The sequence below is a fragment of the Phalacrocorax aristotelis genome, chromosome 5, assembly GCF_949628215.1.
Source record: "Phalacrocorax aristotelis chromosome 5, bGulAri2.1, whole genome shotgun sequence".
Classification (NCBI taxonomy): Eukaryota; Metazoa; Chordata; class Aves; order Suliformes; family Phalacrocoracidae; genus Phalacrocorax; species Phalacrocorax aristotelis.
In genome coordinates, this window is record NC_134280.1 from 68570802 (window position 1) to 68586459 (window position 15658).

Consider the following 15658-nt stretch of genomic DNA (forward strand, 5'->3'; position numbering starts at 1 on the left):
TTTTAAACAAAAAATAGCTTTTTTAACCAAAATATTTTTATTGCACACCTTCATCTTAGCAATGTTTCAAAGTAAAACAATATTCAACTGTCTTTAAGTGGGATAACAGATCTCCGTGAAAAGAATAAAAATGTTTCTGCCTTCCCATCAAAATAAACACTCTAAGATTTTACCAAAAAACCTCACATTCTTCACAAAATTTGGGAAAAATAATTCTTTTTTAGCAAAATCTAATTAACTGTTTCAGACTGATTCTGCTGCTAGGGCTCCACAAAGTTACCATGATTAATGTATACTGTTAATTCACCTGAAGCCCTTTAGCAGAATTCTGTTATCTGGACCTGTGTATTTGTCGAGGTTACAGCTATTATTGCCCTGTGAAAGCTATTCATCTTGTATGTGAAGTAACAGACACACTTTGACGCCTCATGTTAAATGTAACTAAATAAATAGTAAACTGCTTGGAAAAAATATTTTTTAATAACTTAAGGTATGTGGAAAAGTTAGTAGAGATTTTTTTTCTTAAAGTAATTCAAAACCTGTCAGCTTGTTATCCAACTGAACAGCTACTGACACTCACAACTCCATATATCACTAGATTAATTTTCAGCTCCAAAATTCAGGTAACGCGCTTTTTGAAGTCCAATTAGCACCATTTGAGTTAATCAGTAACTCATCCAAGTAAATGTTAAAGCTAACCTGTGAAGCTGCCCTTTTTGTAACTTGGTCAAGATCAGCTTGCAATTTCCTTTGCTGCTCTTCATAGACTTCCAGCTTGGTCAGCAATTCTTCTACAAAAACATAACAAATTTGGCTCATTAGACACAAAATTAATAGGAAGATCAAAGAAAATTTAAAAGAAAGATTCAAAATGAAAATTCAGATGACAATTCATTTCAGTTAGAAGACGTCTGTTGGGCTGTGTTATCCATCTACCCGTGAAAGTGACTTCTTGATTATTAAATATTGATAAGCGCTTTAAATCTCACCTGCTAACAATTTAGACTGATGAATGGAAAACTCTACTGTTTCTCATTTATAGAAAGGATGTCAGAGAAAATAACGCAAGGTGAAAGAAAAATCTCACACAGAACTCTACGTTAAACTAGCGGAGGTTTTAAGCAAAAAATTGCTCTCAAATCGTTACAGAAGAAAAATATTTGAGATAATTCTTAATTTACTGGAAACTCAATGCTCTCAAAAGGTTATCGTATATACTCTAATGAATTTTCCAAGTATGTTTGGTCTCATTTTTCTTCCTAAGAGGTGCCTCTTCCACTTCTTGGAAGTTTAATGTGCAGGCAGATTTCGGGAAGAAAAAGCTGAGCTTTTTCTCTGACTTTTTCTCTGACTTAAGTACTCTTTGCTATTGTTCAAAGCTGCATGAAGTTATTTCAGAATCTATTTTTAAAAATACACTTTGAAAATGAAAATGAGAAAGTTCGTTTATCTTTGTCTCTTTACTTTGAATCACCTGCAAATGAAAAACAGATTTTCTTTTTTTACCATTTTGAGTTCTGATTTCATATAACGATTGCAGTTTTGACTGTAGTTCTTCATTTTCAATTTCTAGTTCTGAGACACGATCGTTTAAGGCAGATACATCAACATTCTTTGATGAAAACTAAAAGAAAAAATAGTTACGAGTTTTTGAAATGCACCAAAACACCAGAAACACAGCAAAGTTAGTGCAACTCCTTTTCTGATTTTTAGTAAGATTTAGAATAGCTGGTTTTCTAATATTTGGCAGTGCCATACACTAGCTAATCTCTAACAGATTTACTCCCAAATACTGGTAACACCAGTTTGTACTATTTTTTGTTAATATTTATACTGTATCAATGCTTCATGTCCATTCAATTTCTATACATTTATCCATATATAAAGATACTTTGAATAAATTATTTTAATATTCTATTCACCACATTATTTTATTCCAGTCACATTGCCCAGCACAGAACCTTACATTAAAGGCATGTAATATTAACCATGATGTTACACATACATTTTTTAGTTCATCCTCCAGTTGTTTGATTCTTGATTTAGACCAAGCCTTCATTTTCAGAAACTTTGCTTCAGATTTGCTGGCCTCTTCTGTCTTCAATTTCACTTGTACTTAAGAAACAAGACAGAAAAACTTATTTAAAACTCTAGAAAGATTATTTATACAAGACCTGTGTTTAATTCCTTTAGCAATCAAAGTTATACACTTACCCAAGACAACCACATTTATAGAAAAACACAACAATAAGGGATGTAGCGAGAAATGTAAAGTTCACGTGGTTATCTTGGTATTCCTATAACCCTCATTATGATAGTTTCTGAGCACAGATACTTTTTAGTGAGTGTGGCAATAACTTTTCCACCAAACAATGTAGTTCTACTTGCAAGAGGTAGGAAATTGGCATACAACGCATAACAGTATGGGGCAAAGGAACCCTTCACACATAACAACTGTTCAAACAGGATACCTTCCAAATCTTCCATCTTCTCTTTGGCTATAGACTCCAGGTCTCCAATTTCTTTTGAGTTAGCCTGTCCACTACCAGTTAATTCTGCCACTTGTTTCTTAAGCTGAAACAGGGCCTGATCTTTCTCTTGCAGCTCAGTTTCATGTTTCTCTTGAATTTCATGCAGTTCAGCATTATATTTCTCCTTAACTTTCATCATTTCAAGCTCATGTTTCTCCATCATGTCTCTTAACTGGGCTCTCATTACATGTTTCTCAGCATCCAGTTTAGACTGGAGGTTTTCTTTTTCGGACAGAAGACGTTTCAGGTTTTCATTAATCTCCTGTCAAAAAAAACAAAAGAAAACACAAAAAACCACCTTTATTTTTTAATGCAAAGTATTTTTAGTACCACTTTCAAATATTATATCTGTATTCCTGCATACATTATAATCAGAAATCAGTGCTACTGTTGTTCACCTGGCTCTACTACAAAAGCTACTCAGCTCTGACTTTCCAGGACAGAAGTGGGGACCTTCAGCAAAACAGCATCATTATTTGAGTGCAAACTATGTGCAACCTCTCCCACAAGTGAAAATGGAGCAGAAGAGAATGTTTGGTTCTATGGAACATAAAAAAAATAAAAACCAAAATGGAAGCAGATCCCTAACAGTGATCCCAAAGATTAAGAATGCTCACTGCAGGGGCACCCAGGCGTTGTCCCTTCAAATCCATTCAAATTAAAGTTGGCAAATGGATCTAGCTGCTCTTTACAATATTTTGTTGCTAACTAGCTTTCTGTTCATGCTTATTCTACTTTTACTGCCTTTACATTAGTTATTTTAATACAGAAAAAAAGGTATATGAGATTACAGATCACTGTAACAAAGCAGTCTGCTCACATTAGACCTGCTGTTCAAAGAAAAGCTACTTTCATGGTACATAAACCTAGGAATATAAGCTGCCCAAGTAGAGAAGCTGTCCAGAACAGCAGAGGGAACATTTCCACAACATCCTTATGTAAAAAAGCAAGACTTCCTGCTATTTCAATACTAAAATTGAGATTCCAGGTACACTTTAAAGTGCTTTAAGTTCATGCTGTCATAGTCAAATGTTCCCTCTCCCCTCAAGGTGTGCATTTCTGTCCCCTCAATGCACTAGCACTAGGTACCATCAGTTCCTGCAGAGCCTCAGTGTAGGAAGATGCATCTAACCCAAAAGGAAAAAAACACCAACAAAACCCTCCATAGGCAGAAGGCATAACAACTGGGAAGGACAAACAAAACAGGCTTGAACTACCATGGATCTTAACTACCTGAGCAGGATATCTACCTGGGTACACAGCTGAAACTATTTCTACTAAGATTTTGATTCTGCCAGCCCTCTTGGTAGGCAGAAAATTTATTGGAAATAGTACAGCTAAAACACTGGACCTGGCACCCCAGACAGGCTACGATGTGCCTGCAGCAGAGTCCCAAAAGCCTGAGACTGCAGCGTCCTCCTTCTACATTGCTGAACTGAAGGAGCAGCACTCAAAGACTATAAACAGAGGTCATGCTATGTGCTTAAATGCAGAGAACCTTGATTCCTTGATTTTGCAGGCAGCAGAAATACAGCTGAAGAAAAGGCACATTACTAGAAAAACACTCTTGGGGCGGGGCTGGATAGCAAGCCTCAGTTTTGAGGCTCACTCCAGTTTTTAACTAGAGAAGCTGAAATCTGTTGTCAGCAACAAGTCTTTCCTACATGGCAAGTTCCCAAAATGAATCAAGACAAACTATGGGCAAGAGCTGACACTTTTATATCCTATGGACTCTACCTCTCCTTTAAGTTCATTCCCTAACTGAAATTTATATCTGTTTGCACAACTGTGGTTGCATTCTTAGCACATGTCAAAGCCTCCTAGAGACCTGCCTACATATGTTATGCAAAATTATCTTTTGTGCACATTCAACAGCTTTTTGAACTTGTGATTGACGTGATGAGTTTAGCTGCGCACATACGCTGTTTCTTACATTCAATTGCTGGTCCTTGGCATCCAGTTCTTTCTGTAAGACATCTATCACCTGTGTCCTTCCCAGCATGACTTCTTCCTTTTCATGAAGCTTCTGCTTCAAGGCCTTTAGTAGCTAGCAAGAAAAAAAAAAATAATCAAGCAATCCATAAATGAGTTAAAACTTGCAGAAGAGAAAGAAAAAGACTTATCTTTGTTTTTCCAAGCAGACATCTGAACTGCACAGCAAAGGTTAGTAATTACATGATTCTGAATTCCCATGTCTAACTAAATCAAAGCAAGCTGTTGAGTTTCCAAAGCAACATACCTGTTCTAGGTCAGCACTTGCATCAGATTTAGCAGCTAATTTAAAGAGCTCCTGCTCATGCTTTTCTCTCTGTGCTTCCAGTTCCTTTTCCTTTTCCTGGATAATATTTTGAAACACACGTACCTAAAAACACACAGAAAATAAATACGAAACCAGTCCACAAAGGTGTAGTAGAAGTACGCTGAACTGTCTAACTAAAGGTACAGCAGGATAACGTATTCTACTTTAAGTCTGAATTTTGCTTCCACGTAATAGTAAATACACTTCCGTCAGTGATTACTGATGTCCGTGGTGCATGTGGACAGACCTCCAACTTCCAGAAAGTTTGTTTCAATTCCACAATAAACTTTAAATAAGAAGCATGGTACCATTCGTTTTTGTTTAATATCATATATCCTCACCTTTCTTTTTTGGATGCCATTGTTCCGAGACTTCTAATTTCTAAAAGATTGCACTGTTGCTAGAAATGAACATGAAGTTTCTATCAATTAAGCCCAAGTGGCAGCTTTGAAACCTAGCTGCCTCCTCCTCAAAAATCTGCAGTCTACCTCCAGCATGTCTTTGTTAGCTAGCTTACAATTTTTATAAGAACTGGATATAATTTTTGGAATCTCACAAATGAAACTTTGAATAAACTCACATAAAGTCCTACCCAGATTTATATCTGAGTGATGACATGCTCACCAAAATGGCTTTTACAGTCTCAGCTGTTTGTCCTTTTCTTTCTTTCCTGTATCAGAACTTATTCCCTGTGTGTTACCGAACAGGTGTGGTCATGTTCAGGATCAAAAATAGCATTTTTGTTACAGATAAAATAAACTCAGACATCAAATGATGTGGGAAATACTGAGATGAATAGTGTCATACATGGTAGAACTCAAACGCTGAGAGATCAGGCACATCACATTAAAATTTGAGATTTAGCGTCCAAGGGAGCTGGAAGAGCCTGGTAACATCAAGGAATGGGTAACACACTCTCTAGTGCCACCTTTTTTTTTTTTTTTTTAAAGTATTATTTAACAACATTGTTGTTTGTCTTGGCCTGTTCATCAGCTGCTAACTTCTAGAAAAGTTTCCCATAAGTACACCAAACTTCCTCACCTATTTTTCAGTCAGGAGGAAACCACAATTTTTTTCCCTGCTCTCACACTAAAGAGTGCCAGACAGCTCACAGCGCAAGTGAAAGCGATCTGCCAAACAGCCATTTGTGCCAAGAATGATTACAGTAATCCAAAAACAATACCAGCCACGGCATGCCTGCACTTTTGCACCTTCAAACGTAGCGCTACAAGAAAGAGAGGTTTGGAGGTTTTTCAGCTAGAATTCTGCACGACTCATTTCACTGTTACACTCTAGCTCCTCCATGCCCAAACACCAGCCGCATCCTTAAACTCCTTCCTTGCATAAAACTTTCAACTTCAATTATGATCAGCACAAACCATCTACTCTGTCATTATTCTCATTTCATCTGATGACCATATTGATTTTTCCTCAAGAATCACAGAATCATTAAGGTTGGAAAAGTCCTCTAGGATCACTGAGTCCAACCGTCAACCCAACACCCCCAGGCCTCCTAAACCAATCATCCCAATGAATCATCCCAGATGAAAAATGGCATTTATTAACTATTGAGATAGAAACATTAGAGCCAAGACACTGCTGCTGCCACCAAAGAATGTAAATATTTTTAAAGTGTGTTTACTTACATTTTCCATATATGTAGCTTCTTTTCCTTTGAAATGCTCTTTTTCTTTGCTCTGAATACTTTTAAGGCTCTCAATCTGTTCCTGGAACAAGCTACATTTTTCTTCACTTTCTCCAACCTTCTTGGTAAGGTTCTGAACTAGAATCTGCAGGCTCTGTAGTGATGACTCTTTAACAGCCAGCTGATTCTTTAGAATGCAAATCAAAAGACAACTAAAAGAATGGACCCAGAAAAAACATAAAGCAATCATCATGAAGCCACCTCCTAGCCCTTCCCTCAGTTAAAGCAACATTAAACTCAAAATTCAGGCTTGGTTTTAACTTGAATGAAATTTGTCAGCAGATTCTGAAATCGATACTAATACGTACAAATAGTACTGACAAGTGAATAAATACAGATCTACTGACATAAATGAAAATAATTAGTAAATAATTTTTATTCACATTAAAAAATGCAGAGGATTTGTGCTTAAGAGAAGGATTCCCCATCTAACGCTTCAGAATTTGTTGATTCCTTGAAACCTCTATGGAGATTTTATATTTGAGCTGCTAATATACCTTCAAGTCTTCATTGGGCAAGAGTATTTCATTGGCAACGCCACCTGACCCACACGCTTGCTGTAAATCGATGATATAAGCATCTCTTTCAGCTAACTTCTTTTCCTTCTCTGCCAGCATGGCATCCATTTCAGTCCCACGACAGCGCTGGGCCTCCAGTTCAACACTCTGAAAACAAAAAGACAGCATTGCTCATAATCTGTATTTCTACCATATACCGCACAGAATGGTTTGCATTATTTCCTTATTGCCTGCTTTAGGGTATTAGGGAAAAAAATTACAACCAAATTTATAACCTGGTTCAATTTTAAATATAATCTTTAATTACTGAGCCTTTCACACGCATTCACATTCCTGCCGCTTTCCACAGTCAACAGGCACGTCCACAAAATAGATCACTGCACAGAACAGCTACAATCCATAGCGTGAAATCATCCCTTGCCTACAGTTCTTCCCATTATGACTTACTTTTGCAACAAAAAAAATCATAATAATTAAGCAAAACAGCATTTTTCTTCTAAATACAAGAATTAAATATAACATTAAATGATAAAGTTCATATTTGTGCATCCCATTCAATTTGTTTTCGAACGACTACAAAAGCATGCTTGAGGATTCTCTGCTCACTGAAGGCACAATGACAGAACTCTTGCTGTGTTTGCTCAGGCAGGTTGTGGCATACAGCCTTCTCTGTCTACTCAACAGAAAACTCTCAGAATATCTGTTCAATAATATAATTAAATAGATAAATGTATTTAAATGTATTTATTTAAATGTAATTCTATACCACAAATGTGAAATGCTACACACTTCGCATCATATAAAACACCACCTTTTTTTGTAACTCTTCATTTTTTTGAGTGATCTGGGATTCTAGTTCTTCAATTCTCCTTCTCAGTACTAGTATCTTCCCACGATTTGCCGCAGCATTTTCCTGGTCACCATCTTTTGACACCTGCAAAATCAGGGAGGTTTGCATTCCGTAAACAGGCAACACCTGACTTCTGTACCTCTCAGGTACTTCAGGTAATACTGGTGAGAAAAAGTGCACTTTACTCATTGTGTTTCAGTTCTCGCATATATTACATATTGCATGCAGAAGCTAGACAGAACAGGCAGAATTTGTATCACGCTTGTAACAACCTTCTTATTTAAATTATTAATGACAATTATTGCTGCAAAGTGGACTGGAACATGCAATAACAGCATTCATTTCCTCTGGCAACTGCAACCCATATAATCCGACAAGTGCAGTCCACGTAACTCAGAGGGAAAAAAAGGACTACTGGTGGGGGGAAGTGTAAATTAAACTGTTCCTAAGCACAATGTTTCCAATCAGAATTTCAGAAGTTATAGAACGTACTTGCCATTACAAAAGAAATCAAGTGCAATTGCTAAGAATACATTTTATTAGCAAAACAGATCAGAAGCATAAATAATTAGCTGCTGCGTCTCTCTGAGGACACCTAGGGACCTCAATGAACTGATCTGTTTCTGTTCCCTTTCAGCATACCTATAAAAAACAAATGCCCTAGAAATATTAAAGCCTCACTGAAGTTTTTAGAAGCTGTATGAAGTCAAAATATGCTATTTTGAAGAAATGCAAGTCTGCTCACACAACTGTGCTACTAGAAACAGATCTGAGAATCTTTGTTAACAGTAAAACACTAGTCAGTTAAATGAAACATTCTTATACTTAATTTACATTTTTGTATTTCCATTTTTATGTTGGACATTAAAGTAACAAGTTCGTTTCGTTTCTTCTCAAAAATTTATCTTCCTGATTCACACATGTTAAAAGTCTGAGCTGTAAGAATTTTTTTACAAAAACAATATGAAAGCAACATACAGTTTTCTAAATTTCAATGGAAAGACAAAAGAATGAAATAGGAACACACAGGTGGACTGACAGCACCCACAGAGTCTACTCTGATCCTAATCTGACTCAGCTCAAAATGTGAACTTTGGTTCCACATTGAAGTCCAGCACACAAAACTGCCTACAGCCTTACAGAAATCAGGTCCGCTTTAAACATAAGGGCACTTACCCTTTTTTGTTCTGTTTTTGCCTCTAAGCCTCCTGATACCGATAACTGTTTCTTAAGTTCTTCTAACTGTGAGGTTAATGATGCAATCTTGGCTTTGTTTTGCAGCTTCAACTTGGAAAGTTTGGCATCAGCAGATTCCTTCTCCTCCTACAAACATCAAAGTAATGTAGGACTAAATTAGCTACATGAACAACTGCATCCTTCAATTCTTCCACTGGGGGGGGGAGGGGGAGAAAGAGAGAAATCTAAAGAGATCACAAAAAAAATCTTCCCCCTGAAGAGACATTATAATGGCACATGCAACAGGTCTGTATATATGAAACAACCATCATTTCATTATTTAAACTTTCTGCACATGCTGGTTATTATTATTGTATAAAATTCAGGGCATTATATTGTTAGAAATCTTCCTATTTTTTTGATAGCAATACAAATTCAGGGCTTGATTTTTGAACGAGAAGTTAATTTGGGGTTTTTTAAATGCAAAAAGAAACACACCTTCATAATACTATAGAAACATGTTTCATTTTGTTTAAAGAAATTACTTCATTTACAGTAAGTTTAAGAAAATTCAAAATTTTAACACTTGGCTGCTCATGTCCACAGCAGACATCTTTTAAAAAGTGTAAAAATAGGAACAGACCAACCTTAAGACTGTTAAAAAACAACAGAGTAAAGAATAACAAACCCTCAAGTGCCTCCAGGATATCAGATATAAATTTTCTCTAGCTCCATCCTTCCTAAAGCCAGTCAAAAGCAGAGGATAATATATAGTAGCATTAATAGTAAGATCACTATATAACAAAAAGACATACATAGTGGAAGAAGTTAAAAAATTACCTACAGAAGTTCAGTCTGAGGTAAGATGGCATCTCACTGAACGCCCAGTAATGATTTGGATGGTGGTTTTCCCCATATTTAGCCTAACATGAGCATGCACCTCTAGCTCTCGGAACGTCAGTCTGTCCCTTGCAATTATTAAGTGTACCTGCTCATGCAAGGAACTCGTCGCCTGTGTAAGAGCCAATCCCAGGTGCAATTTTGGAACTGAAGAGAGCTGGCAAAAACTGTAACGTCCAGCAACCGTAATTGTCACCAACGCTTCTTGTGTTCCTGGAGTTGCTGTAACTAACTATAATAAGCCTGTATCTATGAAAACAGCCCACGATAAACAGGATTGAAGGGGTTTTTTAAACAGTCTTTTTGACAAGAACACATGCATGGTACCTTTAACTGAAGATCTTTATTCTGAAGCTCAGCATCCTTCTCTCTGACAAGCTCCTTGAGCTGTGTTACCAGCTGTTTAGTACTTGACAGCTGTTCAGTCAAATCTGTCACCGACATGCTTCTCGCATCTTGAGAGCCTGCAGCCTGCAGACATTAAGTATACTTTGAACAAACAAAATGGTGCAGACAACATTGCTTCTGCAAAAAAAGTCATCGGTTGGTGTTTGGGGTTTTTTCTGAACACATTCAGCAAATCTTTAGAGTGCAATACCAGCATATACTGTATGTACCTCTACCAGGCTGGTTTTAGCAAGTTTGGTAGGTACATGAAACGGTAAATCTTAGAAACTGGTTTAGGAATATTTCTTTGAACTACAGCAAAACCATCAAAGCATCTAGGTATCTAAAAATTAATTTCCGCGTTTACTGGATTTGCATCATAACAACCTGTAGCAGGGTCACTGAACCTAGTGGCAACAACACATTGATATTGAATATACCATACACAAAAAACACACTTGGGATAAAGCTTATGTAACACCTACAGATGTCTTCTTAAAGCAAGATAAGCATATTGAAGAGGAATAGAGCAGCTGTGTTATGCATGAGAGATTAAATACCAAACAGACAGGAAGCAAGAACCCAACCTGACTTTGAGAGTCCTAAAACTGAGTCACGGTAAAATTGCTCAAGCAACTTATGAAAGAGCAAGTACATACAATTAGTATATCATCAATTAAAGATTATCCAAGTCAGAAATTTTTAAGAATATATTGTGCAATAGTAATTCAATACTTACTACCGTTTTGGAAGGAGAATCATCACCACTACCCCATTTCCACATAGTTTCACGATGGCTATGAGAAAATAAATTAAACAATACCACAGTAACTATCAGTAACTCGGATAACTGTAATTAACTCATACTTCTCTACACATTTCATTGTAAAATGCTTGAAACCCATTTGTTCAATTCTGACAGCACCTCTGATCGCCACCGCATTACTAATTGTTGAGAAATAATGAAGTTATGTATAAAATATGCATGATATGCCTTCTCTATAAACCGCTAATCAGTAAAATGTCAATACTACCAAAAATAATCCAAAGAAGTCTTTAAAGAGTAAATGCCATGAAGTATTATTCAGCAAAGATGCTCCTTCCACATATAAAGAGAAGATACAAACCATATATAGTTTGTTAATATTTTACCTGGCCTTAAACACCACCTGCCGCCGCAATATAACAGGGATTGTATCAATGCATATTTCTATCAAATCATAAAGACTAAAACCATTAAAGAACACCAAACTACATTAATTGCTCTGTGACGCTGTGTATCTGAAAAATGAGCATGGCAAACCTTGAGGTCACTGATCAGCACACAAAACGCCTGCATCCAAAACGCCAGGAACAGCAAACGTTCCTCGCTGCTCTTCCTCCCAATCAAGTAACACAGATTTCTAAATGGCACCAAAGTACCAGACATACACATAACTGCAGTTTCCAACAATGGAAAGCTGTAGCTTCCTAATAAACACAAGTATAGGCCATAAGAAGGTTTTAAAAAGCAAAATCCCAAAGACCAAGCAGGTAACAAGGCAGCTAAAAGGTTAAGACTTTTACTGAATAATAGAGACAAACTTGGTTGAGGGAAAAAAAAAGTGGGCAAAGGCTAGAAATTAGCCTATGCAGTAAATTCCAAATTGTGCCTTGGAGATATAATCTTAAGTGCAGACTAACATATCTTGCTCGGCCTCTAGATAATATTCCCAATAGCTGCACAAAGTGAAAAGAGAAGCTGTTCAGTAATTTTCACTCTCAGTTAGCAACATCCAGAGGAAAATAATCTGTCCTTTCTAATCTGTTTACAGACTTACGAAATGTGCATACACAGATCAGTCCTGAGTTGGGAAAACAGTTTAAGATAAGCTATGTGTTAAAGTTTATTGTAAAGTACTGAATTTGGAAAGCCATTTATAACAAACATTAGCACATACCTTATCTTAAAAAGTATTCAGAATTACAGCAGAGGCTACTTTTAAAGCTGTTTATTATGTCAAAGCTAAAACCAGGAATCACAGACTGCAATCTATGGCCTATATTATCTGCAAGGCCAAACTGGATCTTGCTAAGACTCTTTTCTAACATTAAAATCAACAAACAAGCCATGGGCTTGGGGATGGGAATTACAGAACTTGTAAGTAAAAACCTCCTCTCATAACTCCTCCAGAGCCATAACATCAAATCCGTTCTCAGTGAAAAGCTCGTTTCCAGATACATACAAGGGCTACCCAGGTATAAAGAGGACCAAATGACTCACTAGATGTAATGTGGTGGTGCATTTCTATTTAATTTATAAATACTTTAGCTCATTTCCAGCTCTGACTGATGCAGTAACTTTTGCTTACTTCACATGCCAGCATTCCTATCTGGATAACTTAACTGTTACTTTCTGATGTGTTTTTATTTACATCAGGGACACTAAATATTGACGAGTTTTCCAAATCAAGCTGGGAAACAAAACTGACCAGACTTCCCTTACCCAGCATGAAGTCAACAAATAATGTTTTTTTGCTCTTCTTCTGGGGCAGAGACAACAAGCTAAAGCACTGAAGCTGGTGAAGCTGCATTCAGAACGCTGGATCGCTGAACTCGAACCCTTCTCCTTGCAGTACATCTCAACATAATTCAATTAAGTTTTCTATCAACATTTTCCTTCCTTTGGTGGCCTATGGCCTGGACATACCAGGCATCAAGCATAAGAGAAGGGAGTCCAAATTATCTGCAGCTACCCTCTCTGAAGTTTTCTCAGGGACAGATAATTTGTCCTTCCCCTGTAAGTTCCAACCACGCACTCTCGCTTTCAAGGTTTCACATTGCCTCATCACTGCCAGTACTGCACCCTGCTCTTCAGCTTGCATGGTCGGTTGGACTCGATGATCTTAAAGGTCTTTCCCGACCTAAATGGTTCGATTCTACTCTATTCTACTGCGTTGACAATTCTTTGCCATCTGCTATGCACTCGCTTCTATTAATGTCTTCTTCACTGAAGAACAGGCAGGATAGTCAAACCTTTCAAACTCCACTAGATGCAAGACGCCCACTTAATTTTGTGAAACAAGTTTCTTCTGATGTTCAAAGTGCAACTGAGGTTTCAGCTCCTTTCATAACGGGACGTTACCAATAGGACAAGTCCCATCAGCAGCTTTGCCTTCATACTCATCCATTCTGTCGTACCAGCACTAGCTGCAGCCAAATCCAGCTAAGAAAAACCAACCACATATTATTAATCTTGGTAGTTTCCAGCTTGCTTAACTCCTGTGAGTCAGACGTCACAGGGCCCAGCTCAAGGGGCACTCAGGAACACACAACAGCAGCCATGACAGCTCATACTGAGGTGGTCACAGAAGTCCCACAGCTTGAGGGTGACCAGTCTACGTGGTAAAATATTGAACTGCAATGTTACAAGGACCTACTCGAGCAACATCCCAGGCAGAGGAACAGCCCACTGACTCCCACAGAACTACTCATGTTTGTTTAACTGTCCCCACATCTATTGAAAAATCATTCTGATATTAAAAATGGCTTCAAAGAGCACTCATTCAAGTTCTCACCATGAAGCTATTAAGGTAGGACCTTTCCCTTCTCTGCCAGAAATACAGATGGTGGAAGAAAACAGCGAGGCAGAACTCCGCTCCTCTCACTACCAAGGAAGGTAACAGAGTCCCCTTTCTCCTCTCTTCCACAAGACTACAGCAGAAAAACAGACAACAGCAGAAGCACGTAAAAACTCAGGTAAGCGTTTTATTATTTTAAATCCATTTCCTAGAACAATTCTGTGCTTTCAACATGCACACTGAAAGAAAGGCATTTTAATATAATTATTTTCTTCTTGTATCTGCACAGTTTTGCTTTTATCCTTGTTCAATGGCTTGCCAAGATGTTGGTTCTTCTGCTGAATAAGCTAAACTTGTTTTGAAACAGTCCGTGCCACCTCTGACTTAAAAGCTCTTGGATAACAACTGCACAGACATATGACATACAGCAAAGAAGCACAAACACCGAAGCCACGTTAATCAAACCGCAAGTACCCTGTGAAGTTAATGTAACAGTACACCTGTACAGCTATTGCTTGCATCTATTGTAAACACTTAATAGCACTGACCACGTTTTCCCTTTACAGATATTACAACAAGGGAAGTATTATCTTCTAGAGTGCACCAGCGCTGCAGAAATAAGGTATCAGCGCTCGAGAAAAGGAATAAGGTGCCGGCGCAGAGCCCCCAGGGCGGTGCAGGTGCAGGTGCGGTGCAGAGCATTAGCTATTGCCATCAGAGCAGCCGGGCGCAGCTCCTTCTGCCTGGTGCTTCTGCAGTGCAGTGCTATCAGCAGCCTCTGGCTGGAGGTGCACAACACACAGACACCCCTCCCGCCTTCCTCCTCCCACCGCCCTGTTTTCGGCGGGCCTCCCCGCCGTGAACGCCTTAAGCACAGGGGAGCACCTTTTAGTGCAGTTCAGAGGCAGGGACACGGCAGGGGACCGCCCTGCCGCCTCAGGGACCGGGCCGGCCGGCAGCCTCCCTCCCCGGGCAGGGCCCGCCATGCCGGCGGCCCCAGGGGCTCGGCCGCCCCTCCCCGCAAGCGGCGGCGATCCCCGGCAGACGCGGCCCAGAAGAACCCGGCGGCGGCGGGAAGGGAAAAAAAGCCCAGCGGAACGAACCCCTGCGGCCCCACTCACCTGCGAGGGGGCGGGGGGGGCGGCCGGGCCCTGCGAAGCGCTACCGGTCGCCGCCTCCTCCTCCTCCTCCTCCTCCTCCTCCTCCTCAGCGCGGCCCCCGCAGCATCCGCCACGCCCCGGCGGCGGCAGACCTCAGCCGGCGGCGCCAGCGCCCCCTGGCGGCGCGGAGGACCGCGGCACGCCCGCCCCTCGGCTGGCGGCGCTCGCGTGCCCCTGGTCCCTCGGAGGTGATGAAGGAGATCGAATCATGGAATCGCTAAGGTTGGAAAAGACCTCTGGGATCATCAAGTCCAACCGCCAACCCAACACCCCCAGGCCTCCCAAACCATGTCCCCAAGTGGCACGTCTACACGGTGTTTGAACACCCCCAGGGATGGTGACTCCCCCACCTCCCCGGGCAGCCTGTGCCAGGGCCTGACCGCTCTGGCAGGGAAGAAGTTTTCCCTAACATCCAACCTAACCCTCCCCTGCCGCAGCTTGGGGCCGTTCCCTCTCACCCTGTCACTGGTGACTTGGGAGCAGAGACCGACCCCCCCCTCACTCCAGCCCCTCTCAGGCAGCTGCAGAGAGCGAGAAGGGCTCCCCTCAGCCCCCTCTTCTCCAGGCTAAAC

At 39.7% G+C, this 15658-nt stretch overlaps 1 protein-coding gene across 7 annotated transcripts in view; it reads right to left on the reverse strand.

Moving 5' to 3' along the window:
• The window catches only part of LOC142057995 (uncharacterized), a 45945-nt gene extending 30778 nt beyond the window's left edge, over positions 1-15167 (reverse strand). For 6 of the 7 annotated variants that reach the window (XM_075095017.1, XM_075095015.1, XM_075095013.1 and 3 more), the window contains exons 1-13: positions 15048-15134; positions 11106-11163; positions 10307-10450; positions 9080-9226; positions 7865-7987; positions 7033-7200; positions 6477-6662; positions 4771-4893; positions 4465-4578; positions 2472-2793; positions 2006-2115; positions 1507-1624; positions 700-791 (exon numbers count right to left, since the gene is read on the reverse strand). In XM_075095017.1, the coding sequence (XP_074951118.1) occupies positions 700-791; positions 1507-1624; positions 2006-2115; positions 2472-2793; positions 4465-4578; positions 4771-4893; positions 6477-6662; positions 7033-7200; positions 7865-7987; positions 9080-9226; positions 10307-10450; positions 11106-11150 (1692 nt within the window). In that variant the 5' untranslated portion in view covers positions 11151-11163; positions 15048-15134. Of the gene's footprint in view, positions 1-699; positions 792-1506; positions 1625-2005; positions 2116-2471; positions 2794-4464; positions 4579-4770; positions 4894-6476; positions 6663-7032; positions 7201-7864; positions 7988-9079; positions 9227-10306; positions 10451-11105; positions 11164-15047 lie in introns of all 7 variants that reach the window. The other variant, XM_075095012.1, reaches the window with a different exon arrangement.
• Positions 15168-15658: the final 491 nt, after the last annotated feature.